Genomic DNA, 27,364 nt, shown 5'->3' on the forward strand with positions numbered 1-27,364 from the left:
AGGATAAGCAATTCCAGCAACCGCCACCTTGCAGATACTAGTTTGGGACTGTTTGGGGGCTTTCTGGGAGGGGGTGTTGTAGTGGTACTTGCTTGGTGGGGAGTGACAGTGTCTGAGAGGGAGAGAGAGAGAGAGAGAGAGAGGGAAGGAAAAGCAGAGGAGAGGGGACAGTGTGATGGCAGATTGTGAACGGCACGGTCCAGAATCCAGAGTCAGGGAAACGGGGTTCCTACATCCAAGCCCCACCCCGAACTATGCTGCCTTTTTTCTGCTCTCCTTCCTTTTCTTTCTTCCCTCAAACCTGTATTTTTTTTTAATTACAGAAGTATCAAATACTGCGCAGTCTAAAAGGAGAAAGTGGACTTCCATCTTTCTGCCCAATCCCTCGAACAGCGGCTCTCATCTTTCAGTATAAGAACCGCCTAGGAAACATGTTAAAAAGCACGTAAAACTGGGACCCAGCCCCAGAGCGGGTGATTTACTGGGTCTGGAGCGGGTCTGAGAAGCTCCCCGCTCAGCCAGGTGCCACACCCTCTGCCGGGGATTCTGCCCCAAGCCCAGGTGCTGGGGCTGGTCACAGGCACGTGCCCCTCCTTCACCGATGCACACACATGCATACAACACATAAGTGTGCTATGTGACGTGGAAAACACGCACAGAACACACACACACACACACACACACACACACAGAGGCAGGACCACACCACAGACTGTGGGCAGCGCTCCCAGCCTGCCCACGGAGCCCCGACCATGGCCCATCCATCACAAACCCAGCATCTCCTGCAAGAACATGCTCGCGGGCTGCTTTCTGCAGTCCCGGACTTCGACCCCTCTCTACGTCACAAAATCTGCCCACATGGAGTCAAATAAAGCCACGCCTCGTGGCAGTGACACGCTGGAAGTTCCTGCCGGACTTTATCTGCCATTGGCTGTAGATAAGGCTCTGCTGCCCTGCAGATGGCCTTGAACCTCTGCTGCCTGGTGATTAGTATTTTGTGGGCAGTGGATACTCCAGTGGGTATTCTCTGTGCCTTGCCAGGCAGCACACAACAATGAGTTCTCTGAAAGAACCAGCTCCAGGGCTCCAGGGACCATGTGGGATTGTGGAAGGAGCACAGATCCTGAGGTCAAGCAGGTCTGAGCTCAGATCAGCTGTCCCTTTCACCGGCTGTAAGTATGGGGACAAGTCTGCCTCTGAGCCTCAGTTTTCTCACCTGTCAAATGGACACAGCAATGCTCCACCCACAGTTACGTCGTAAGGGTTCAGTAAAAGGACACAGAGGGAACTTTACCCAGAGCGATGTTTCAGCACATTCCCCCAGTTGCAGCTATTCACTGAGCACCTGTTTCTTGCACCCAATCTGCTGCTTCCCACGGCCCGGGAACCAGCCGCGCGGCAAACACACCCACCTGGGTGGGGCTCACACTTGGGGGGAGCTGTCGTCATTATCCTTATTATTTCATGGCCATCCATCACCATGAGGCTGTATGTTGATTTTGCCTTCCGATGGAAGTAAGCGACGGGCCCAGGTTGGAATTAAGGTACCTGGTGTGAGATACCAGGCACCTTTTCTGGGCCCCAGGCCCCCCATGTGCTCAGGCCTTACTGGAGCCAGTCACAAATGGGGCCTTGGTTAGTGCAGGTTCCCATGGATGACTCTTTAGATAAATGGCTTGATATAAATTGGTCCTCTCCCCACCCACATGGTCCATTCCCCCAAGTGAAGAGTGAGACGAAGCCCCTTGGATTCGTTCATCTTCCCAGCTGAGTGAATACTGAAGGTGCAGCCACTGGTCTCCATCAGCTGAGGCTGTTCCCACACCAAGCGAGGTTCTGACACCAGATAACATACTGAAGAGGGTGCTTCCCGGGACTGAGTGGTTAGTTTTATTGCACACGTTTCAGACTGTTTAGTGTGTAGACAAGAAGTTGTATTCAGAAAATTGCAAAAGAAGACCCAAGAGATAATAAAGACTCCAGAAAAATGGAAAATGTTTTTGGGATAATGAAAGCCAAGAAAAATAAACTTAAAATCCATTCTGAATAAGGCTCTGTGTTATTTCAATTCTTTGTGTATATGAGTGACTCATTGTAACCCAGTCACAAGTGATGGAATGAGTGAAATGAAAGACAACTCCAAATACTGTCAGTTTCGATGCTACGTTCTATCCAATGTCTCTAATAAACCCCTAGGTGGAAGATATATACAATTTTCACCAAAAGAAAATGTATTTCTTCTCACTAAATAAATGTGGACTACATGGTAAAAGAATACTGGCTTGAAGTGGGGCTACATCTGTAGCTGCCCAGAAACTGTCATGTCTGGGTCCCTTCCTGCTGGATGGAGGCTGTGTGCGTGCGATAAGGGCCTCAACTCATTTCTTAATTTAAAATTTTAATCCATTGTTTGCACACTTATTAATTAAAATCAGTGTATTGAACACCTATTATATCGTAGGTACTGAGAATGCAAAATGAGTGAGCCTCACCTGTCCTCACAGAGCACAGAGAGAGAAGGGAACCGCATCACGGGGGTGGGAGAGGCTTCAGGGCTGAAGTGAGGTCCAGCCCGGCCACAGGACCAGCAAAGTCCGCGGGAAACTCCGGAACAGAGGCTGCGCAGCCAGTGCATCACTTAGCCAAACGGCCCTGAGGCGGTGAGGTCAGCAGTCTGTGGTGGGGAGGGCTCGTACATCTGGTTCTGGGAGGCCAGAGGGGCCCTCCCTTTCCTGGCAGTTCTCTTGCTTTGGACCAGGGGGTCAGTAAGCTTGTTCTGTGAAGGTGAAATACTGTCCCTTTGTGGACCAGGTGGAGGAGCCTTAGGTATAGTCACCGTGTGGGCACAGCACGGACCCTGTACCCTTGGTCCTCCTCTGTGAAAGGAGCTGAAAATCCCATCTCCTCCTCCCATCACCAACTCCCCCGCACTGGCCTTCCCTCCTCACTAAGAAGTCTCTTAGAGGACATAGGATTAAATATATACGTGTCTGTGTGCGTGTGTGTGTTGGTACATATGTATATACACATAGGATTAGATATATATGTATATGTGTATGTGCAGATATATGTGTATATATGTGTGTATTCCACTGCTGTTTTAAGTGAAGGGTTTTGTTTCTTCTTTGGTTTCTCCTGGAGTTCTTGGCGGCCGTCCACATACTGACATTTCACCCTTCAGGCGCTCTGGGGGATAAGACTTCCAAAATCCAGTTCCTTGTCTCAGGAGTTGGCCAAGCAACCAAATAGCTTCTGTCTCCTATGTCTCAAAATCATCAGGGCGGGGCGGCGCAGGCTGCATTTTTCCAGGACGGGACGGGACTGGATGCCAAAGTGATGATGTCACCGCCCTGGCACCAGCCCCTCCGTTTCCTGTTCCTTTCCTCCTGGCAAACTCATGAATCATATCAGCTTTATCATTCAGCTCAGGGCTCATTTCCCTGTTCCACAGACATTTGGACTTACAGGAGGTGGGAGCCAAGTGTCATCAAAACACGAAGCCTGAGCAGTTTCTTTCTTACAAAGTTCGAACACATGTTCTCCCTCCTGAAAAAAAAAAAAAAAAAAAAGCACAGTGTCTGGCTTAATTCGGAGCATTCTGGCCAAACGCTTGCTCCCGGGTTCAGACAGTGGTGATGTCATCCGAAAAGCTGGAAGCTCCCAGGGCCGAGGCGGGCAGGGTCCTTGGGCGCATCCAGTCTTGGCCCTCGAGCGGCGGGCACACGACGGGGGTCAGAACAGTGAACCCAGTCGAGCGTTCCAGACTTTGAGGCACTCAGATGCAGGCTGTGATTGTGCTGAGAGATCACGTCTCCCCGTCCCCCTCGACGTTTCCCCGGTGTCTCTCCTTCTGCATCTCACATCTCTGCCCTCGGGTAACAGTGTTGATAGAAGAGTGAAACAAGGTCTACTGTACAGCACAGGGAACTATATTCAATGTCCTGGGATAAACCATAATGGAAAAGAACATTAAAAAGAACGTATATATATGCATAACTGAGTCACTTTGCTGTACAGCAGACATTAACACAACATTGTAAATCAACTACACTTCAATAAAATAAATTTTAAAAAAAAGAAAAAAATTTCAGCTGGTGAGTTTGAAACTAAAACATCAATGACCCATACGTACGAGGAGGGTCTCAGGTCAGAGGCAGGAGTTACCCAGATGCTCTGCTACCTGGAAGGTGAGCTTACCTTACCTCACAAACACCCACTGCTGGACTGATCAGGCTCTTACTGCCCAACCCTCTGAGGTAAATACTAACTGTTGTCACCATTTTACAGATGAGGAAGCTGAGGGCTGGGAGCCACCTTGGCTAAGGTCGCATGGCTGGCGAGTGTCCAAGCCTGGGGAGATGGGGAGGATTCTGAGTGCCTATGGGTACATGGGTGCTGTGTGATATGAGTATGATAGTACAGCTGAGAATCCCAGTTTGTAAAACTCATGTCCACATTTCAGAAATTCCAGGTATATTTTAGTGTCATATATTTGGTGTAATGAGATGTAACGTTCGTATTTACTGAGCCACGTTACCGTGGGGTGAAAACATACAACCTAGTACACGCACAGGGGGAACAGCAATATCATCTGACACTTGGGAGTCTGTGCATCCCGGGCTCAGGCCTGTGTCCTGACTGGCTGGTTCCCCAGGCACCTCTGCAGCCACCGGTGCTGCACGTGGGGAGCAGGCGAGGTCCTTTATCCCTGGTTTGATTCCAAACGTGGGTCCTCTTGGGCTGCAAGGCTACTTTGACCGGGTGATAACCTTTTTCTGGAGACCTTCACTGGGCTTGTGTCCACATTTAATTGGCTTTCCTGCATCTTCTTTGGATAACAATTATTTTGAAAAAAAGCTGTGACTGCTGAGCTCTGATTCCCCCAGCACTTGTCTAACGAGGAGGAGGAGGTGGTTGCCGGCCGGGAAGCTGTGGGGTTCGGACGGTGGCCTCCTTTAACCCAGGACCGCGAGTCCCCTCCACTGGCCCATTCGGCTCGTGAGACCCGCTTCAGCCTCTGTTCTGGCTGCCTGTCTGACAACTGTTCTGCACCCTCTCAGGGGAAGCAAGCTGAACCTAATTTTGACTTCAGAAGAGAAGCTGATGATCACAAGTGTATCTTTTGTGTTTACCATTTTAACGGTATTTAAATTTACAGTCGGTGACATTAAGTACATTCACACTGTTGTGTGACCCCCGTCCATGCACAGAACTTCTTCATCTTCCCAAACAGAAGCTCTGTCCCCACTAAACACTAACTCCCTATGCCCCCCTTCAGCCCCTTGAGACCATCATCCTACTTTCTGTCTCCAAACTTGACGAGTCGAGGAACCTCTTTAGAATCACACGGTATATGGCTTTCAGTCACTGGCTTTTTTCACTGAGTGTAATGTCTTCAAGGTTCATCCATATTACAGCCTGTGTCAGAATTCCTTCCTTTTTAAGGCTGAATCGTATTCCATTTTACGCACGGACCACATTTTACTTACCCATTTATTCTTTGATGGACACTTGGGCTGCTTCCGCCTCTTGGCTGTTGTGAATGATGCTGCTGTGAACATGGGTGCACAGATATCTCTTCAAGACTATTTTCATGTCTTTTGGGTGCATATGCAGAAGTGAGATTGCTAGATTATATGGTAATTCTATGTTAATCTTTTGAGGAACTGCCAAACTGTTGTGTTTTTTTTTTAAGGGCTACATAAGATGGGCAGGTAATTTTTTTAATTAAATTTTTTTAAAGAAAGAGCATGATAAACTTAGGTTTCACGACAGATTTGAAGTAGTTCATGGATGGGGCTGCAATGTGGCCTTTTGTTTTTGGTTTATCCACTTTGAGAAGTGTTACAAGCTTCCTTCTCTTTAAGGATCGGATCGAATTAGAATCTATTATTAGTAACGTATAGTCAGTGTTATAACATAAAATCAATAACGGTTATTTTGGTCACTAGCACTGTGTTACCTAGTGCTATAAACAACCATCTTATTGCGCTCATGGATTTTCTGGGACAGAAATTCGGACAGGGCACAGCATGTCTCTGCCCCACAATGTCCAGGACCTCAGCTGGAAGACCCCGTGGAAGGGGTGACTCTATCGCTGGGGCCAGAATCACGTCTGCTGGTTGGTGCTGGCTGTCACCTGGGACCTCAGCTCCTAAATGTGGCCCAGGCTTCCTTCCCAAGGATGGCAGCCTCGGAGGAGCTCAGCTTCTTACATAATGGATCAGGGCTCCAAAGGCGGGAATCCCAGAGAACAAAGTAGCATCTGTGTTGCTTTTCCTGGTCTAGCTATCTGTTGATTACAACCAAATCACAAGTCTACCTAGATTCAAGGGGGAGGAGACATAGATCCCATCTCTCAATGAGAGAAGTGTCAAAGAATTTGTGGGCCACGTCTTGAAGCCATCACACAGATAAAATATTGTTGGCTATCCTGGTGCTGGAATGGCTTTCAGGAATTTATCCAAAGGCAATTCAAAGAGCATCCCACAGAAATTTAAATCTCCTGAAATTTTACAGCTCAGACATGAAGGAACCTTAGTAAAGGTTTCCTCATATATGACAAAAATTCTAAGAGTGTGTGTCATCAGTCATAAATCTTTGAAGCTGAAACTTTTCTAAAATATCAATAACTATTTTTGATCAGCCATGTTATAGGAAAGACTGAATTATATCTTTCTATTCTCTCTACAGAAAATATCATGAAATTGTTCCCATATGAAAAGGCAGTAAAGTGCTGCCCACAACTGCAGGTGTTTTAGGCTGTTACATCATCACATGAACAGCTTTAAGAATACACAGGACACAAGCCAGGAAGAAGGGAAGAACAACATAAGTAACAGCAATCCAGGAAATCTTCATGGAGGACAGGGAGAGATGGGGTCCAACAGACACAGCAGAATGGCAGCTGAGCCAACTGGTCAACCCGTTTGTCCATTACACCTGCCATCAGTTCTGACTGGCTCAGACCTCATGCCAATTGGCCAGTGCCTGCCTTGGCAGTTGGTAAATGTTTTGCATGTCATCCCTGTCAGTTAGAGGGAACAATATTAACAAAGGCACAGAGAAGGAATAATCTTGGCCTGCTTACCAAACGGTAAGGAAATTAGACTGGCTTGAGCCCAGCTGGGGCAGTGATGGGGGGAGTACAGCTGTTTAATGATGGTAAAACCGATGGTGAAGGATACTGAATGCCAAGCAAAAACATTTGTACATAATCCTGCAAGCAGTGCAGAGGAATGAACCCTTTCAGTAAAGTAGTGACAAAATGGAAATTTTTAGTGTGTTTTAGGAAGATTACTGCAGTAGTCGAACCGAGAAAAACCAGGGAGACCTTTTCAGGAGGTGGTTGTAATACTCCAGGCATGAACTTATCAGATGTTAGCTAGGGAAACAGGAATTCAGGCTTGTTTGTGCATCATTTCGTTAACTCCAGCTTTGTTTTATTGGCTTATAATGGATCACAGGTTGAAGACCCCTGGTGCCCCACTTAAAATCCTCTTGTCCCATCTCCTTCTGGCCACTGCAGTGACCGGCTGGGATGTCCAACCAACCCACTGGGCACTCACTTATGCACAGCTCAGAAATGCAGGGCTTTTGACACCTTGAGAACCACCAGGGATGACTGGGGACGTGAGCTGTAGGATAAATGCTTCCCCTTTTCTCCCCACCCCGTGATGACCCACTTCTAGAGCTTCCAAAAGTTCCTGTGGGGTCAGGCAGTCCCCTACAGAGGTGGCTGCCTTGACTGTCCTGGCTGTCCTCCTCAGCCTCCCGTCTCACCCAGACTCTCCCTCCTGTCCCCTGTGGCCACATTGCCAAACAAACCACCCACACATAAGCCTTTGTACCATATGCTCCTCTTTGGGGGAACCTGGCTGAGGTAGACCAGGATCCTCATGTCCAGTTCTTCTGAAGCCACCATGGTGGAACCTCATATAATGCTCTGCCCCTATTAGGAGCATCAACTCGGCCAATGGCTAATATCTCCTTTTGACCTTTTAATTCTTTAAACTCATTTGTAGAACTGATGCAGTCCCACGTACTAAATGGTGATGTTAAGCTTGAAGGGAGGTCATTTGAGTACTGGGCAGAGTGGAGAGTTTAGAGTCATATGATTTGAGCTTTGCCACCATCTATGTGAGCGATCAAGGCAAATCATGTCACTCTTCTGGCCTTTGGTATTCTCATCCATAAAATAGGGAAGTTAGTAACTACCTGCCTGCACAGGGTTCTTATAAGTAACAAACAGGATGGTGTATGCATGGTAGGGGTTTGCTAATTTGGGTGCTCAGCTTCCAGCCTCCCAGCCTCTCAGTGACGTGACCCCAATTTTTGCTTGGATGGATAGTCAGCTTTCCCCAACACATCCCACCACTGCCCCTCACCACCCCACCCCCTGCTCTAGAGAAGGCTCTGATTGACTAAATCGAAAGAGACCATTTATCATTTTCCTGGACACCATGGCTGGACAAAGCAAGAAGAAGTTTATTATGGGATTTGAGAAAGAAACGCCCTCACTCTTCTGAGAGCGATCAAAAGAACAATCTCTCTTTGCCCTGGATATGGATGAGACAGCAGGTAATTCCTGGGAATTGCTGGACGTCTTCTGACCCTGACAAGTGTCAGCCTAAGAATGAAGCAGAAAGGAGGCTGAGCTTACTGACCTTCTGAACGCAGCTACATCCAAAGCCCACATGATGCCTGGTCTTTCCAGATAAGTGTGTCATTGAACTTCTTATTTAAGCCAGTTTGAGTCAGGCTTCTCTAACCTGGAACAGAAAGATTCCTAGCTGATATAGTATGTAAACAAGCTTTTTACATTGCAAATCCCTACTAAAAATTCATTTTTATTGTTTTTCTTACTACTAGTAAGAAAAAATACCTATGGTCCATGGAGCAGGTTGAGAAATATTCCTAAGTTTTCATTTTAATTTAGTACCTTTTGGAAAAAAATCTAAATCACTGCCTTAAAGTATGTTCAGAAATAAGATCCCAGATCATAAAAAAATGCTACAAAATGGAGTGAGTTTTAAAATATATAAACTCACAAGTCAATAAAAAAAGACTGTCTTTTGGCTACATAAAAATGAAAATACACAACAATGCTCTGTGGCAAGAAAAAAACAAAAACAAAACCCTAAACAAAGTTAAAATGCAAAGAACAAACTGGTGGAAATGTTTGGAACTTATATGGCAGATAAAGGGTTGGTATTCTCAATATATAAAGAGTTCTTATAAATCAATAAGAAAAGAAGAAATTTCCTCAATAGAAAAGTAGGTTAAAAATTTTGTCATGAAATTTAAAGAACACAAGATGCTCAACTTAAAATCAAAGAAAGTCAAGGCTATCAGGTTAAAAAGGATTACTAATAATTATAATAACAATAGATATTAAATGCCAGACACTATAAGAGTTCTCTCACAGATATGTAGTTTTAAGAATGATCATTGTAGAGTTAAAACAATTTAAATGTCAAGCAATAGAAAATTGGTACACTGTAATACTTTCCTGTATTGAAATACACTGGGGCCACTGAGAAGTATCTGATAGGCCTTTAAGTGTTAGAATGGAAAGAAGTATGACGTATCATTTGAAGTTATCAATGTACCCAATGATCTCATTTATATTAAAATACATATTTACATACACATTTGAAGTCTGGAAGTAAATGCCAACTACGAATAATGGTTCTCTCTCAGGCTTGGGTTACATAAAGACCATTTTATATAAAGTTTTTACAAAATTCATGTAGTATAAAAACATTTTTATTTCAAAAAATTAAATGAACAGAAATCAGAGAGCAATCTGGGTCGGGTAGTCTGGGGCCACCTTGACAGTGCAATTCATCCCTCTTGTCCCCGGCTTCTGAGCACGGATGAAGCATGTGGCAGGTGACAGTACTGTCACGTCTGGGAAGGATGGAAGGAAGGAGAAGGGGCCGAGTGAGACCTACACACTCCACCCTCTCAAAGTAGTGCATGGAGTGAGTTTGCAGGGCTGGCAAGGGCACAGGGAAGGGCTTCTTAGGAAAGTGAAGAACTTCCCCAATCAGGAAACTAGGAATGGAAAAATCTCACAATCAGCTCCAAGCGAACGAAAGGGGTCTGGTTCCTTATGTTCATTTCCCTAGACTAAGCTACTAGTGAAGACATTCACAACTGGGTCCTTGAAAAGTCTGAGAAGCACCCATTTGCCAGGTTCTGGCCGTGAAGGCCAGAGGCTGCCCCAACTCCTCTGCCACCAAATCAGTAGTTTCTTGGACTTAATCTACTCCTTTCCCAGCCCTTTGGATTTACCTTTGGACTAATTTGATAACACGTCAGCCTAGCCGTGGTCAACCAAAGTCTGATATGGTCTACGAGCTAATGCCTTTGGCTGAGCTGGCATCTCCCCACCCCACCCAGAGAAATTTGGATTTCTAGATAACCAGCAGCCAGTAGGAATTACCCAAGCAAAGAAGCTCCAGGCTCCCTGAGCCGTGGCTTGTGATCAACTTAGATGAGCTATGAGCAAGTTCTCTTGATTGAACCCTAGACCTGTACAACTCAAAAGGACCTGATAATCCAGTTTGTACTTTTTCAGATGAGAAAACTGAAGCGTGGAGAATTATTCGACTTTCCTCGAGGCCATGACAAATTATAGAGCTGACATGAGAACCCAGCCCTCCTCACGATTTCCACTCTGCCATCTACATCTCAGGCTGCCACAATTCCAGAGTTTCAGGCGTTTTTAAAGAGTGAACTTTCACACTTTCACTCTAGCGAGAGAATTGAAAATGAAGATGTGGCCCTGACCACTTTGAGTTTAAAGCCCAGTGTTGCTAATATCAGTAGTGCCTCAAAGTCATATAATCAAACAATGTGACGTTTGTTCATTCATTCATTCATTCATTTGTCAAACATTTACTGAGCATATACAATACGCCAGGCCCTGGAACAGGACAATGAAGACACAGAGCAGTAGCAAGAGGCCAGGCAGCCTAGCAAGAATGTTAAGCTGTACATCCTCACACAATCGGCCCAGTAGATTCTTGGCCTTTGGCCATGGCTACCCTGGTACAAAGAGCTCATACATCAGTGCAAAACACACTGGCAATCAGCTCTGGGACGCAGCCCCCGTGGATGGTGGTCTGACGGGACTCTCAGAGAGCCAGGAAGTGAAGAAGCTTTCACCTCGTACTTTTCACCTACCACTGGAATCTTAGCATCCTTTAAAGCACTCGCGGTGAGCCCTGCCAGGTAGGACAAGCTCCATCACCAAGACCCAAGACCCAGTCCTACCCCTGGGACCATTACGGATAATTCCATTGGCTCAGCAAAGAGCCCAGTTAATTTTAGCTACAAGGAAAGGGTAGCTATATGTTAGTGCAGGGCTCCCCAACCCCTGGCGGTCCGCACCCCGTTGGGAACCGGGCCGCACAGCAGGAGGCGAGCGGAGGGCAGGCGAGCGAGCGGAGCTTCATCTGCCGCTCCCCATCGCCCCCCGTCACTCCCCGTCGCTCCCCGTCACCCCCTGTCGCCCCCCGTCGGTCGCATTTCCGCCTGAACCATCCCAGCGCCGCCGCACCCCGTCCGCGGAAAAATTGTCTTCCACGAAACCAGTCCCTGGTGCCAAAAAGGGTGGGGATGCTGTGTTAGTAGACTCGCAAACCACCACATCTTATGAATGGTGTGTCTGAGAATGGGCTTCCCTTGTTTCAGAATGGCCACCTGTGCACGTATTGAGGGGCCGCAGAGGGAGCCGCCCCGGAACCCTGATGATGGACACCACTGACGGCCAGTGTCTGACCACGTGCCGAGGAGCACGTGCACGAGGCCAGAGACACAGGAGATATCTCGTGTGGTGCCCTCGTCTTTATTTTCAGCAGTCGGCCCCTGAAATCACCTTCGCTGAAGGCCAAAGTCCTGTCTTCACCATATATTCGCATTATAAAGGGAAGGTGCAGTCTGATTTTTTTTTTTAATCTAGGAGACAAAATTTGTCACTTAAAGCCAAGAATGATGCAAGAAGTTCTTTAGATGGAAGGGAAATGATACTGGAGAGAAACACGCAACTTCAGGAATGAAGAGAATAGGAAATGGCAAATACCTGGGAAAATATAGGCAATTGGCTCCTTTTCTTGAGTTCTTTAAACTGCGAGTGATGGTTGAGAGCAAAAATCCTAACATCGTCCGATGGGGTTTCAACGTAGATGTAACACATACAATAACTACAATATATATGGGGGGATAAGGGACTCAGATGGTGGTAAGGTTTGTACATTACTCTGAAAGGAGTAAACTACTAATCTAAGTAAACTGAAAAATTAAGAATACATGCTGTAATCCCCAGAACCACCACTAAAAATCCACAAAAAGATACAGTAAAAACCTCAATAAATTAAAATTGAATACTAAAAACTAATCAAGTCATTCAAAAGAATGCAGTAAAGGGGAAACAGAGGAATGATAATAGGGAAAAATAGACAATAAATAATAAAAGGGCAGATGTAAATCCTAACATATCAATAATAAATGTAAATGGTCCTGAACCAATAAAAAAGACAGGGCTTGTCACAGTGTTTATAAAAAAAGCCCCAATTATATGCTGTCTACAAGAAACCTACTTTAAATATATTTACAGAGGTAGGTTAAAAGCAAAGAGATGGAAAAGATATGCCACGCAAACAATAATCAAAAGAAAACTGGGGTAACTCAAAGAGTAAGGAAAATTACTAGGGATGAAGAGAGACATTATGATAATGGGTCAACCTACCAACAGGACATAACAATCCTAAATGCATATGTACCTAACAACAGAGCTTCAAAATACATGAAGGAAAAATGAATAATAAAGAATGGAAAAATAGAAAAATCTATAATTATAAATGGAGGCTTCAATACTTCCTTCTCAGTAATTGATAAAACAAGTATATAGAAAATTAGCAAGGTATAGAACTGAACCAACTGATCTGACGTTTTTAGAGCACCCCAATCAATAATAGCAGAACACACAGTCTTTTCAAGTGCACATGGGAAATTCACTGACAGAGACCATATCCTGGGTTATGGGATAATCCTTACAGATTTAAGAGAATAAAAATCATACAAAGTATGTTCTCTGATCACAATGGAATTAAACTAGAGATCAATAACAAAAACATGACTGGAATATTTCCAAATACCTATAAATTTAAAAACACACATCTAAATAAATAACCCATAGGTCAAAAAAGAAATCTCAAGGGAAATTAGGAAATATTTTGAATTGAATGAAAATGAAAACACAACATATCAAATTCAATAAAGATGCAGGATACAAAATCAACATACAAAAATTTGTTGCCTTTCTATACACAGTAATGAACTAGCAGAAAGAGAGATTAAGAAAATAATTCCATTTACAATTGCATCACCAAGAATAAAATACAAAAAAAATAAATTTAACCAAAGGAGTGAAGAACGTGTACACTGAAAACTGTAAGACACTTTTTGGTAAAAGAAATTGAAGAAGGCACAAATAAATGGAAGGATATTCTATGCTCATGGATTGAAAGAATTAATATTGTTTAAACGTCCATACTACTCAAAGCAATCCACATATTCAATCCAATCTCTATCAAAATTTCAGTGGCATTTTTTACAGAAGTAATCAAAAGTATATGGTATTGGCATAAAAATAGATACACAAACCAATGGAAAAGAATACTGAACCTAGAAGTAAACCCGTGCATACATAGTCAATTAATTTACAACAAAACAGCCAAGAATTTACAATGGAAAAAGGATAGTCTCTTCAATAAATGGTGTTGGGAAAACTGGACGGCCTTGTGCAAAAGAATGAAATTGGACCGCTATCTTACAACATACACAAAAATTAACTCAAATGGATCAAAGATTTGAACTTAAGACCTGAAACTATAAAACTCCTAGAAGAAAGCATAGGCTGTAAGCTCCTTGACATTAGTTGTGGCGATGATTTTTTGAATTTGACACTAAAAGGTAAGGCAACAAAAGCAAAAATAAACAAGTGGGACTACATCATACTAAAAAGCTTCTGCACAGCAAAGGAAACCATCAACAAGATGAAAAGACAGTCTACAGAATGGGAGAAAAAATTTGCAAATCATATATCTGATAAGGGGTTGATATCCATAATATATAAAGAACTCAAGCAACTCAATAGCAAAACAAACAAACAAACTGATTAAAAAATGGGCAGGAGGGCTTCCCTGGTGGCGCAGTGGTTGAGAGTCCGCCTGCCAATGCAGGGTACATGGGTTCGTGCCCCGGTCTGGGGGGATCCCACGTGCCGCGGAGCAGCTGGGCCCGTGAGCCATGGCCGCTGAGCCTGCGCAGCCGGAGCCTGTGCTCCGCAACGGGAGAGGCCACGACAGTGAGAGGCCCACGTACAGCAAAAAAAAAAAAAAAAAAAAAAAGGGCAGGAGACCGGAATAGACATTTTTCCAAAGAAGACATACAGATGACCAACAGGTACATGAAAAGGTGCTCAGAATCACTAATCATTGATCATCAGGGCAATGCAAATCAAAACCACAATGAGATATCTCACACCTGTCAGAATAGCTATTACAAAAAAGACAAGAAGTAACAAGTATTGGCAAAGATGTGGAGAAATGGGAACCCCTGTGCACTGCTGGTGGGAATGTAAATTGGTGCAGCCACTATGGGAAACAGTATGGAGGTTCCTCAAAAAATTAAAAATAGAACTACCATATGATCCAGCAGTTCCTCTTCTGGGTACTTATCTGAAGGAAAGGAAATCACTATCTTGAAAAGATGTCTGTGCCCTTATGTTCATTGCAGCATTGTTTACAATAACCAAGACACTGATACAAGATGGACAAATGGATAAAGAAAATGTGGTATACATATACAATAGAATAGCATTTAGCCATAAAAAAGAAGGAAATCCTGCTATTCGTGACAACACAGACTTAGAGAGCATTATGTTAAGTGAAGTAAGTCAGACAGAGAAAGACAAATACTGTGTGATCTCACTTACGTGTGGAATGTAAAAAAACAAAAACAAAGAACACCAAGCTCATGGATACAGAGAACAGAATGGTGGTTACCATAAATGGGGAAGGTAGGGGCAACGTGGGTGAAGGGAGTTAAAAAGTACATCTTCCAATGGCCATCATCAAAAAGTCTACAAATAATAAACACTGGAGAGGGTGTGGAGAAAAGGGAACCCTCTTGCACTGTTGGTGGGAATGTAAGTTGATACAGCCACTATGGAGAACAGTATGGAGGTTCTTTAAAAAACTAAAAATAGAACTACCATATGACCCAGCAATCCCACTACTGGGCATATACCCTGAGAAAACCATAATTCAAAAAGAGTCATGTACCACAATGTTCATTGAAGCTCTATTTACAATAGCCAGGACATGGAAGCAACTTAAGTGTCCATCGACAGAGGAATGGATAAAGAAGATGTGGCACACATATACACTGGAATATTACTTACCCATAAAAAGAAACAAAATTGAGTTATTTGTAGTGAGGTGGATGGACCTAGAGACTGCCATACATAGTGAAGTAAGTCAGAAAGAAAAACAAATACCGTATGCTAGCACATATACATGGTTGAAGCTCCTTTTGGCGTCTGGTTGACAGGTCCTGCGGCTTTGCTTGAACTAGTTTGCAATACGGTGATGGCTGCTGGCCGGCTCCCTGAGTGATGAGGCCATCAGGAGACACAGCCTGGACCCAACCCAGGCCCCTGCAGACGCTGGTCCACCATCAGTGTTCATGCAGGGCTGACTCTGGGGAGGGGAGGATACGGGCCACTTGTAGGATTATCGCCTAAGATCAGAATTCAGACTGGTGGGAGGTAAGCTGAAAAGCAAGCATGACAAAAGGTGTCCTGTTTGGATTCGTTGTTGTTGTTTGCAATGGAAACTGAGGGGTTTTTTTTCTGTTAAAATAGTTAAGGCAGTAGCTTTTAGTTTTGTGGAATTTTAAAAATTTGCTGCTGTTCCTTTGCATGTTTATTTCACCTTGTAACTAAGCCTGGAGTAGATTACATTTTCTCTAAATTAAAGTTTGCTTATTTAATCGGCATTTCAGATTCACTGAAGCAGACTGCGGCTCCGGCCCCTCTTCTGTTACTGTTATCTGTAGATAAAGTTGAAAAGAGTTTAAGGCAGTAGCGTTTTGCTTTTCATTGAGGATTGAGGTCACAAGCGATTAGCATCTGGGAACGTGTGGGGAATATTCTTAAAGTCAGGATTTCAGACTCTTAAGATAGGTCTGCTTCCTCCTGCCAACCTTTTCGAGGAGTTTGAGAGTCACCTTGTTCATTCTGGGGGACCGGCTGGCTCTGGTGTACGGAGACTGTGATTGAGTTGAAAGGGCGGATGCCGGCTAATCGGAAGCCGGGATGCTGAGGTTTGGAGACGACACGGACACTCAGGCTGTGATAAGTTGGGAGGAAGTGCAGTCAGTGGCTGTGGCCGTCCTGGAGTTGAGTGGATTAAAGTGCGATGGGTTGGCTTATCTAATTGAGAAAGGAGGCCGCCAAGCAGTCCGATTTGTATGATGTCTAAGAAAGGTTATGATTTGGGGAGCCTGGAGACAGGAGGGAGTTGGTAGCTTTGTGCATCTGGGAGGGGCTGTGCTGGGAGCTGCAGGTTTTCCGTGGGAGGTCCTGAGGGACCCCCGGCGGGAGCAGGACTTGTAGGAAGAGTGTCCCCAAAGGGAACAGCTCTGTTCAGGAACAGTGGAAAGTTCTAGTTGGCTGCTGGATGCCAGGTGGTGTGGGGCGTAGGGAGATGGGGGGAGGCGTTCTTAGAGACCTGGGAGGAAAAGGAAGGATTCCCATTAGATCTTAAAGGGAGAGCTGGAGGAGATTTTCCAGGAGCAGAACGACATTACCAGGTTCCCTTCTTACGAGGATCCCTGGACAGTGTACGCAAGATGGACAAGATTGAGAATATGCCGACAGGGCACCTGTGGGCTTTCGGTGGGGAAAAAGCACAATTCCTGGGTTAAGGCAAGGGGTGGGAACGGAGAGAAAAGGAAAACCTATAAACGATCTGGGGTGGGGGGTGCGGTCACTGACTACGTGTGAAGGACTGCAGTCCAGGACATCACCTAGGTTTCTTGTTTGGCCATTTGGTGAGCAGTACCACCACCCTACTGTCTTCTGGGCATGTAGGTGCCATGTGCTACCCTCATGTGATAAAGGGTTTCTCGTTGAGGCTGTGCTCACAGGCACTGCTGCTTCTAGAAGGACCAGGCTGAGAAGCTGGCATGTATCTCACAGCCATCTTCTCCAGACAAGATTCCAGGAAGCGCTGGTTTTGGAAATGCTAACGGGTACTCTGTAGGGCGAGAAACATTTAATGATCCAAAACTTCTGGGAAACATGGAATACTCTACCCACCCTTGGAGAGGCCCAGTGGGAACAAGCACATCAAAGACACAACCCTTTTTCGCAGAACATATATTTGGGGGAAACCGCTGTATAGGAGAGATCTAACCAGACTGAGTACAGTTTTTGTGTCATAAAATTTGGGAGGGGGGAGGATTCTATTATCCAGACCACCTGTGTGTTTTCCTCCAGTGGTAAATTTTACCAGGCAACTTGGGGGTGGGGAGAGGCAGGAGAGTGTTGGAGGGTGAGGAGGGACGGGAGGAAGTAAGCAGTAGCTGTTTGGGGGAACAAACGGCCTCTCTAGGGCAGTAAGAGAATTTCAAGGCAGTTTTGAGTCCCCTTTGGAGAGCTAAGGTCCTGAATTTAAAGTGGGAGGAGCCGGCAGCAGCCATGTCACTTTCTCCAGCAATATTCAGCTGCCTGGGTTTAGGGGACGAGAAGACAGGCGAGGTTTAACCAGGATCAGAGTTCTTTCAGGTGAGAATTACAGGAAGGAAAGGAGCATAAGAGAGTCAGGAATCTGTGACTCTTTGGTGGGCAAGGAGCGAGGAGGGGTACGAGTGTAAGGTGACACTGGAGAGGTGACAGGGTCTTTGGATGGGGGGTCTCGAGCTCTCAGAGGGCAGTGAGAGTTTGGGTACTGGAGTTAAGTGACAGGAAAGGAGGGGATTTTGGAGGTTAAGATTTTGGAGATGGGCACTGACGGGTAGTGATAAGAACTGGGTGTGGAAGAGAGGAAGGAGGTCAGGGTGGTGGGTAGGTGATGCGGACGGCATCCAGGACGATGCGGGAGGGCGATGGAGGAAGAAAGCAGGTGAGCCAGGTGCCAATCCTCAAGGATTCAGGAGGACAGGGCACTCCAGAGAGGTCAGCCGCAGCAGGGAGAGTATCGCTGGGTTGCATGAGCTTCAAGGGAGCTGGGAGTTTTTTTTTTTTTTTTTTTTTTTTTTTTTTTTTTGCGGTACGCGGGCCTCTCACCGCTGTGGCCTCTCCCGTTGCGGAGCACAGGCTCCGGACACGCAGGCTCAGCGGCCATGGCTCATGAGCCCAGCCGCTCCGCGGCACGTGGGATCCTCCTGGACCGGGGCACAAACCCGCGTCCCCTGCGTCGGCAGGCGGACTCCCAACCACTGCGCCACCAGGGAAGCCCGAGCTGGGAGTTTTTAAGGGAAACAGAAGAAATGTTTTTGAAACGGCAAGGATGCTCCTCCCACTTTCAGACTTTGAGATGATGAGGAGAACGTCTCTCCTTTCGGGGGCCGCAGGGAGAAAGTAAGTGGTCCTCGGGGAACAGCAGGCTCCAGGGTGGGGCAAGAAGGCAATGGGAAGCTTCCCAGAGGCAGCCGCGGGTTTAGGAATCTGCTTGATGAGCTGATGCATTCCAGGGGTCACAGTGGGGAAGGATGGCTGGATGAAACGACATCCAGAGCTTATAGGGGTGGGGTTCAGTGGGGGATGGAGCTCTGGGGCCCGAGGCTGGACAGGTCTGGTCCCAAGGGAAGACGGTTGGCTCAGGTTGACATCAATGAATTATGGGGGCCTCTCTCTGCTTTGGTTAAAACGCCAAGAAGTCAGTTTTGTGCTCAGATCCCCTCTGTCCCCTACGGCTCCCCCAGCAAGGTCTGTGCCCACACTGCTTCTGGGAACTCGGGCGCTGGGCACCAGGGGGACAGGCAGATACTGCAGGAATGACTCTTAAGGGAGGAGTAGGGACAGCAACTAGTATGGTCCTGCCCCGCCTGTAACATACTGACGGGAACCCAGCTGACATTAACACCCTCCAGGGAGGTACCGGAAGATGCTTCTGTCTGACCCTTCTCCCCTCTGGCTTGTGTGCCCGAGAGGAGCCATGTACCTGACTGAGGTGCTTTTCACCCACACCCTGTTTTCCTGCGGTCAGCATGCACGAAGCCAGGCTCAGGTCCAGCGCAGGTCGGCTCTCTGGCTGCTCTGACTCTTGCATGTCCGTGCTTGAGTGGGTACCTGGACAGGTTAAGAGTTTGCTGGGCAGACCAACCCTGTCCGTGTGCAGCTCCCAGGCTTGCACCGTCCAGTATGGGAGCCACAGTCACATGTGGTTACTGAAATTTAGGTTAATTGAAATAAAGTGAAAAATCAGCGCCTCGTGCTCAATAAGCCCCATACGGCTGCACGTGGGTCAGCGCAGCTACAGAACATTCCATTCTGTTGGAATGCGTTCATCTAGACCGTTCGCCGAGCTGTCACTCTGGCTCCTGTGGAACTCCGTGCTTCCGTTCCCCGCTGTAGAGTCCACGCGGTGGCTCCGAGCTCCCAGGCCGCGGTTGAGAGCACGCGGCGCGCGCGGCCCGGGGGAGCCGGCGGGCGGCACGGCTCGGTCCAAGGGCACTATGCGCGGGCCGGCCGAGCCCTGCACCCGCTCGACCAGCGCAAGAAGCAGAAGGAGCACGTGGGGGTCCTGAAGCAGCGCATCGCCGAGGAGACCATCAGCAAGCCCAAGGTGGGCCGGAAGTTCGCGCCCACTGCGACGCGGTGGAGGCCGAGCTGAAGCAGCACCGCGGGGCTGCTGACCCTGCACGACGTGAAGGCGCGGCAGGAGGCCCTGGTGCGCCAGCGCGAGACGCAGCGGGCGCAGCGCGAACGGCGGGAGCGGCGGCGGCGCCGGCAGCTGGACGCGCGGCGCGAGCGGGAGCAGCGGCGCCGGATCTGCCGGCCTGTCCTTCTCGCCCGACGACGGCGACGAGGACCCCGAGGGGGGCGACCCCGAGGGCAAGGACGCGGCGTGGACACGAGCTTCCTGCCGGACCGCGAGCGCGAGGAGGTGGAGGCGACGTCCAGCTCCTGGCACGGCTGCGGGCACCGGCGCGCCGCGCGCATCCATAGGGCCGGCGCCGTGCGGGAGTTTCTCAGCGAGGCGCTGATTGCGCACGGCCGGCGCGGAGCAGCTCCCGTAAGCCGAGGAGGCCCGGATCCGGCCGCACGACCACCCCTTCTACGACCTGAGGGTGGCGCAGGCGCGCGGCAAGAGGGGCCGCTCTTCACCTTCGACGTGCACGACGACGTGCGGCTGCGCAGCGACGCCCCCCTGGAGAAGGACGAGTCGCACGCGGACAGAGCGGCGCCGCGCAGCTGGCGCGAGAAGAACCAGCATCTCTTCCCCGCCCGCCGCCGGGAGCCCTACGACCCCGAGAAGCGCTGGGACGGCTGTACGGTCCGGTGACGCCAAGTCCGCGCCCCCGCCGGCGCGCTCCGGTGGCCTTGGCCTCTGCCCTGAAATTCAGTAAAGACCGACCGAGGCTTGGCGCTGTGCGGATGTGGTCCTCCTGCGGCTGGCGTTCTTCTCGGTCGTTGGGTGGGTTTCGGAGTGCTTCTAAGGTTGCCCGGCTCTGCTGGGCCGGGTGGAAGCCTCACCGGGCGCGCGGTGGACGGCAGTGAGGGTCAAGGCTGCTCTGACCCGGGTCACAGCGTTGTGGCCAGGAGTCGTGGGCGTGGACTTGGTCCCCAAGCCCCCAGACTGTCGGGGTTCGGGTCCCAGCCCGGCTTCTTACTTGCTGTGTGATTTGAGGCAAGCTGATGGAAACTCCGTGCGTCAGTTCCCTCTGCTATAAATAGGGGTAACCATAGCACTGGAGATCAAAGCGAGGATGAAATGAGTCTGTATTTGTAAAACACTTAGACCTCAATAAACACCTGCTCTTATTCTTATGTTCTTGGTTAATTTATTTGAAGCAGTTTATATGGCCCGTTTCAGAACCATCTGAGGGCAAAGGCGGACCTGCCCATCACTTTTTTCCCAGTATCAGGGGAGCAGCCCTGCCTTGGGTGTTCCTCAGCTGGGTCGTTTAGCCCCAGGGGTCAGGGGAACAGAAAGTTGGTGTGTGTGTGTGTGTGTGTGTGTGTGGTGGAGGGGTCAGGATGACTGTTTTTCCTTTCGCCTCAAGCTCCATATGGCTTGCACTTTGCTCTCATCTTTCCTCAACCGGGGCCAGTCTACCAATAAGCCCATCAAAGGCATTCTTCACGTCGGGTACAGAGTTTTTGATCTCTAGCATTTCTTTTTGGGTCTTTCTTAGGATTTCTGTCTCTCTGCTTACGTTGCCCATCTGTTCTCACGTTCTGTTTACTTTATCCGGTAAGCCCTTAGCATATTTAGTTCCTAGCCTGATGAATTATCTAATGGTTGTTCTAACATCCCTGCCATGTCTGGTTCCGATGTTTTCTCTGTCTCTTCAAATTGTGTTTTTTGCCTTTTGCTCTGCCCTATAATATTTTTCTCGATAGCTGGCCACGATACACCAGGTAAAAGTCTTTTAGAACCTCTGCCCCTGGACTGAGAGCTGCAGAGGTGTTTCTCAGGTTTTTTCCCTCCCCCCCTATGTGGGACAGGATGGCTAGAGGGGGCTGGAGTTGGGGTGTCCCTTCCCTCGGGTCAGCTTGGCTCTGATAACAGCCCAGCAGGTTGGGCTTTGGTTAACTAGTGTCTTCTGAAAGCAGACCTTGTTGAGAGGAGCAGAATGCTCTGGTGGATTCGAGATGGTCTCCTTTCCCTTCCCCCTGCTGGAAGCGGGAAGGGATTTTTCTTTGGTATTTACAGTGGGAACCTGACTGAGCTCCTGGAGGTAAAACTCACAAAAGTGTGCGCCCCCAAAGCCCCCGCCAATGACTGAGTCCCCTGGAGCTTTTGGATCTCAGAGTTGCCCACAGTGAGCTGAAGTCATTCACTAATTACAGACCAGGTATCCGGTTTCTGCTGTAGGTTGTGATGCTCTGTATCCAGCTGTCTGTCTCTCCAGTTTGCCCTATGACCTTACTTCTCTGGCCGTTCTAAGAAGAGCTGTTGATTTTTTCAGTTTGTTTGACCTTTTACTTGTTGTTAGCGTGGAGTGGTGACTTCCAAGCTCCTTACATGCCTAAACCAGAAACCAGAACACACATCGCAAATGTTCAGAAGCGTTCTAATAATTCCAGCCTCTTGAATACACACGTCCTGCAGCCATCGACCTGCCCAGGTCGGGGTTGGTATCTCGCCGTCACGCGTGGCTGATGCCCTGCGAATCCCCTCTACCTGCCTCGTGGGTTCCACTCCACATTTCCTGTGTCTCGGGTCTTCTTCTTTCTGATTTGCTTCCTCTTTTTGATGGAGCACATCCTCCTTGGCTTTATGATCAAGGGTTTTTGAGAAGTATTTGTTTTTAGAGCTTGAATATCTAAAACTTCTTCATTTTACCCTCCTACGTGACTGAAAGTGTAGCAGATGGAAATCGCTGTCTGTCAAGACGTCAAAGGCATTGCCCTGTCGTCTCGCAGTTTGCTTTCTTGACTATTCCACTTAGTACCTTGAGCAGAAACTCGTGTGTAGGAGGGGTCGCATCAAACCTGGGAAGACCATCCCAGACCCTCCAGCGAGGAGAGGCTGCGAGCAGCTTCCCCTGACCTCTCTCCGCCCCTTCCTTTGTGTGTCCAGGCTGCTCTGTCCACCTGTCCGGTACTCCATCAAAGAGGCCTCTTCTCAGAGGGAGAAGCCCTCCTTGGCCTAGTCATCTGATTTCATAGTCCCTTCCCTGCAAAATCTTCACCCAGATGGAAGTCCACAGCACTTTGCACTTGTCTTACATTCTGTGTTGTGTGAAGCTTTTCCCTCACGTCTGCGTGTTAAAGTCCTTACGCCCAGGAGTCAAGGCTTTACGATTCCTGTCTCCCCAGACTGCCTGGACCACAGAACTGTTGCTTTAACTGACTTGGATGAAGACGGTATTTACTCCGGGATATTCCAAACACAGCACCAAGTGTATGTGCCCAGACCTCAGCTGACCCCAAATCTTTCTGGGTGGAATTCAAGCCTGAAACAGACAGGATGCCTGGGCCACTGTTTCAGAGGCTCCCGTCCAGATGAATTCGGCCGGGGGTGGGGTGGGGTTGCGGGGAGCTGCTACGTCCTCTGGCGGTACTGATGGGGCCACAGAGCGCAAGACACAGCCCATCCCCCTCCCACCCCGCTCCTGACCCTCAGCCGAGACCCCAGGGACACAGTCGACACTCTGAGGTGAGGTCTGTGTTCTGAGCAAAGCGCTGCCTCCCAGCATCCCCTCTTACCCGACCGTTACTATCGGCCAGCTACCCGTTCTTGAGCTTTGCAGACCTCGTAAAGGACCATCCACAATGAAGGCCAACATTTAGTCAGTGCTGGGAACTGACTAAGCACTTCTGCTGCTTTAACTAATTTAATCCTTAAGAGGATCCTATGAGACCAGTGCTGTTATTCCCATTTTACAGATGAGGAGGAGAGAGGCTACAGTTACAGAGCCATGAGGGCAGAGCAGGGGTTCGAAGCGCTACACCTCACTGGTGCCATCTTTTGCAAAGCCCTGGACTTGGCTGTGGTCCAACCACCTTGGTGACCCTGGGTAACTTTCTGGAGTGGACGTACTGTTTTCCCACCAGACGTATATTCCCTCAGTGTCCTTTTGGGGGACCACAGTGTCACCCCTGCTCTGACCCTGTGTGGCTCAGATAGAGCTGTACCGTCCCCCGGGCCCAGCGGTCTGCTTTGTCATCTTCTGGCCACTGTGGTTGGTTTAGGGCTGAGAACGACCCGGGCCAGGAGGAGCGGATGCCCCCGGCACAGTCGCGGGAGTGACCGGCAATAGCTCTCCTCTGGGGCCACGGCATACAGGGCGATGTGTGTCCCCCGCGCCCGGAGGCCCTACGCGGAGACGGACTGCCTGACGTGAGGCTGACCCAGGAAAGCAGGGCGCAGAAGCAGGCAGGGCACTCCGCTCCTGCGGACGTGGCTCAGGGCCCTAGGTCTCCCCGTGCCGGGGGTCCTGGACTTCACCCCTCGCTGTTCTACTGGACCACCAGGGGCCGCAGAGGAGGGGCACGCCCCCCAAGTTCGGGCCGACACACAGCCTGAACCGGGCTGGCTGTCACCGTGCCCACTCCCGGTGCACAGAGGGGCTCGGCCACCATGTGCCTCAGGTCCCCGTGCAGGTCGTCAAAAGTCCTTCCTTCCGGGGACGTAGAAATGGCCTCGCCTTTGTTTTAAGCTGCCGTACTAGCTCTGGCTTCTGTGAAGCAGAATCTCTGCGCCAACTGCCACAAATCGTAATTCGGAATTTGGGGAGATCATTTTCACGCTCACCCCCTCTCGAGCAGCCTCAAAATCCCTAGTTCCTTCTAGTGCTCAGCAGGCGACAGACCCCATCTGCAGACCTCCCGGCTGCCCCCAAATCCCTGCTCAGGAGTATCTGAGAGGCTCCAAGCCGGGAAGGGGAAAACAGCACCCAACAGCATTACCCCTCCTTTCAAACCCCCAAACGCCACCTCAGGACGCTGCCCTGCTTAGATCTGCACATATATTTACTCACTCAATTTCCTATTTGAAGACATGAGAATACCTTTTAACTTGATGTTATGGGGAACAATTTTTAAATAGCCAAGTCTTCAGAAATATCTACGACTATTCATTTAAAACTAATTTCCAGAAGCAGAATTTGTTGGGACAAAGGATGTACGGACACACTAGGGATTTTTAATAAATATTGTCTAATTGCCTTCTGCAGGACCCTGAATTTTCCAGAGATAGCGGCAGCATCTCACCCTACATGCCCTTCTGTAACGTACCTCCCCCACCAAAAGGTGAAGCTTATTCCTCCACCACCGTGAGTGGGCCCTGGGCCTGCTTTGACTAATGCAATATGGTAGAAGTGATGCTGGGCCCATAGACAGAGTTTTAACTGGCCTGGTGGCTTCCGTTCCTGCCTCTCGTAAACACTTGCCTCCGAGACACTGTCTCTTAAAACCTAACTGCCAGTCTCCCCGCAGAGGCACGTGGAGGTGCTTCTGTTGGCATTCCAGACCGAGCTTCCAGCCAGCTCCAAGGCCAGCCGTGTATGTGAGCAACCTGGGATGATCCAGCCCAGCAGGAGCCCCCAGGTGACTCTAGGTCCAGCATCAGGACCACCCAGCTAAGCCCAGTAGATCCACAGAACCCCCTGAGGTAATAAAATAGCTATGAAGCCACCCAGTTTGGCGGTCTTTTGTTACATAGAAATAGAACTGAAATCCCCTCCAAAAAACTGCCCCGGTGTATGTACATTCTCATCAGTAGTTTATATAAGTGCTTCTTTCCCCAAACCCATACCCACACCTGGTATTTTTTTTCACCTTTGCAATGTGATAGGTGAAGATTGCATTTCAACGTTGACTTGAATTTCTTTAGCTGCTAGTGAGACTAAGTCTTTCTCCTTGTTTTTCTTAGCCACGTGTAGTTTTTCTGCAAGCTGCCCTTTTACGATTTGCTTTCCTTTCTATTTTGTTTTGAATTCTTTACAACTTGTTTATTACCTTTGTTCTTTCATAGGGCAATATTTTATCCTGTGTTTCATCTATGTTTAACGTGTTTATAACTTTTTCTAGGTACAGGAGTTTTTCATTTTTATGCAGATAAAATCCATCCATCCTTTACTGCTTTTGCTATAACCCCACCTCATAGACTTCTACGCAGTATCCCAGCCACATATTTCCTTACCTGATTTGCCTTTGCTGGTGGATTCCTCGGTCTGTGCTCTTCAGCTCTTTTCAAGCATGTTTTGTCTCTGCGTTAAGCTTCAGGGGAGGACGTTAGCACTGGCCTCACGTGGTCTCTCTCCGTCTGCGTCCTGCCTGAGTTACTGACCACCTCCAGCCCACACCCTCCCCTCACTGCCTTCCTTGACCTCCCAACTCCGACGACTTTTCTTTCCTCTCCCTTCAGCCGTTCCACAGCACGTTCAGAGAGCAGCGTCACTGGTATTGCTCTTCTTTCAAGATCTCCAGCTTCGGGCCACCCATGACCTTCTCACGTTGCCCTTCACTGAACTTCTGCAGAGCCCCTCCCTTCACACTCAGGGTGGTCTCTGCCACACCAGCCTCTCCCTGCCGTGTTTCCTCTTCCATGCAGTCTGGGCATCTTAGGTCACCACTCCACGGTCCCTACTCCGCCATCCAAGGAGCCCTTGCCTTTGCATCAGAAACGCCACGCCCGCGGTGGCCATGCACAGAGGGCCAGCACAGCCAAGTGACCACGGGCCCAGGCCCAGGTCAAGGTCAAGGCTGTCTATATGTGAACCGTGACTCTGCCTCTTATCAGCTGGGTAGCCTTGGGGGAGTGGCTTAACCTCTCTGTGTGCTAGATAACGTAGAGCTGCACTAACTGGATAGCCACTCACCACACGTAGCTGGTGAGTACCTGAAATACAGCCAATTCTGAACTGAGGTGTGCTGTGAGTGTGAAATATACGCAAGAATCAAAAAGGGAGCAGCACAAAGGAATGTAAACTATGTCAGCAATAATCTTTTTGTGTTAGTTACATGTTGAAATGATAATATTTTGGACATATTGGATTACCTAAAATAAATTATTAGAATTAGTTTCCGCTCATTTCTTTTTGCTTTTTCATAGTGGTCATTAGAAAATGTAAAGTTACCTCTGTGGCTTTCTGTGGGACAGTGGTAGAGAAAGTCAGGACAGACAGGACAGCTTTTGCCTCATTTGGCTAACCTCTCCCGTTATTCAGGAGTTGAGAAGTCCACCGGAAAGCAGTAGCCAGTTTTATGGCAGTGTTTCGTCAATTGCTACATAAACAATAGACAACATGTGCCTTACCTGAGCCAGAGGAGACAGACTCCACAGCAGGTCAAGCAGGAAAACGCCTGGACTTTGCCCCTGAGGGGGCGGGAGAGTAAAGTCGCTCACCATCAGGGACAGGGGCCTGGTTGTTGCCCGCCTGCTGCGGGGGACACGGAGCAGATCACAGTGGAACCGCGTTCCTCCTCTGGGCCCCTGTGTGGTCCTTTTTCTGACCCCAAATGCGTGGGGTTCTTCACACCACGGCCAGCTCTCCAACACCCACTGGGTGTCCTGCAACTCAATTCAGTTCTGACACTGTCACCCGGGGTGAGCACAGACCCCACAAGACTGTCCTCACTTCAGGCTCAAACCACAAAAGAAGTGCCCAG

The 27,364-nt window shown here is 48.4% G+C and overlaps 1 protein-coding gene and 1 long non-coding RNA gene across 2 annotated transcripts; one reads left to right on the forward strand and one right to left on the reverse strand.

Annotated features, from left to right (window-relative positions):
* Positions 1 to 1,926: 1,926 nt before the first annotated feature.
* Positions 1,927 to 27,364, reverse strand: LOC132497429 (uncharacterized). Its single transcript, XR_009533593.1, has 3 exons — positions 27,012 to 27,364; positions 8,667 to 8,771; positions 1,927 to 3,941 (listed from the first exon to the last, which is right to left on the reverse strand). It is a non-coding gene; the product is annotated as an uncharacterized LOC132497429 (long non-coding RNA).
* FAM50B (family with sequence similarity 50 member B) lies at positions 18,184 to 20,585 on the forward strand. The gene is given in 6 exon segments (XM_060110298.1): positions 18,184 to 18,200; positions 19,655 to 19,878; positions 19,881 to 19,914; positions 19,916 to 20,249; positions 20,293 to 20,389; positions 20,392 to 20,585. Coding segments are annotated over 6 exon segments (900 nt in total).

Source organism: Mesoplodon densirostris, chromosome 10 (genome assembly GCF_025265405.1).
Source record: "Mesoplodon densirostris isolate mMesDen1 chromosome 10, mMesDen1 primary haplotype, whole genome shotgun sequence".
NCBI classification, from domain to species: domain Eukaryota; kingdom Metazoa; phylum Chordata; class Mammalia; order Artiodactyla; family Ziphiidae; genus Mesoplodon; species Mesoplodon densirostris.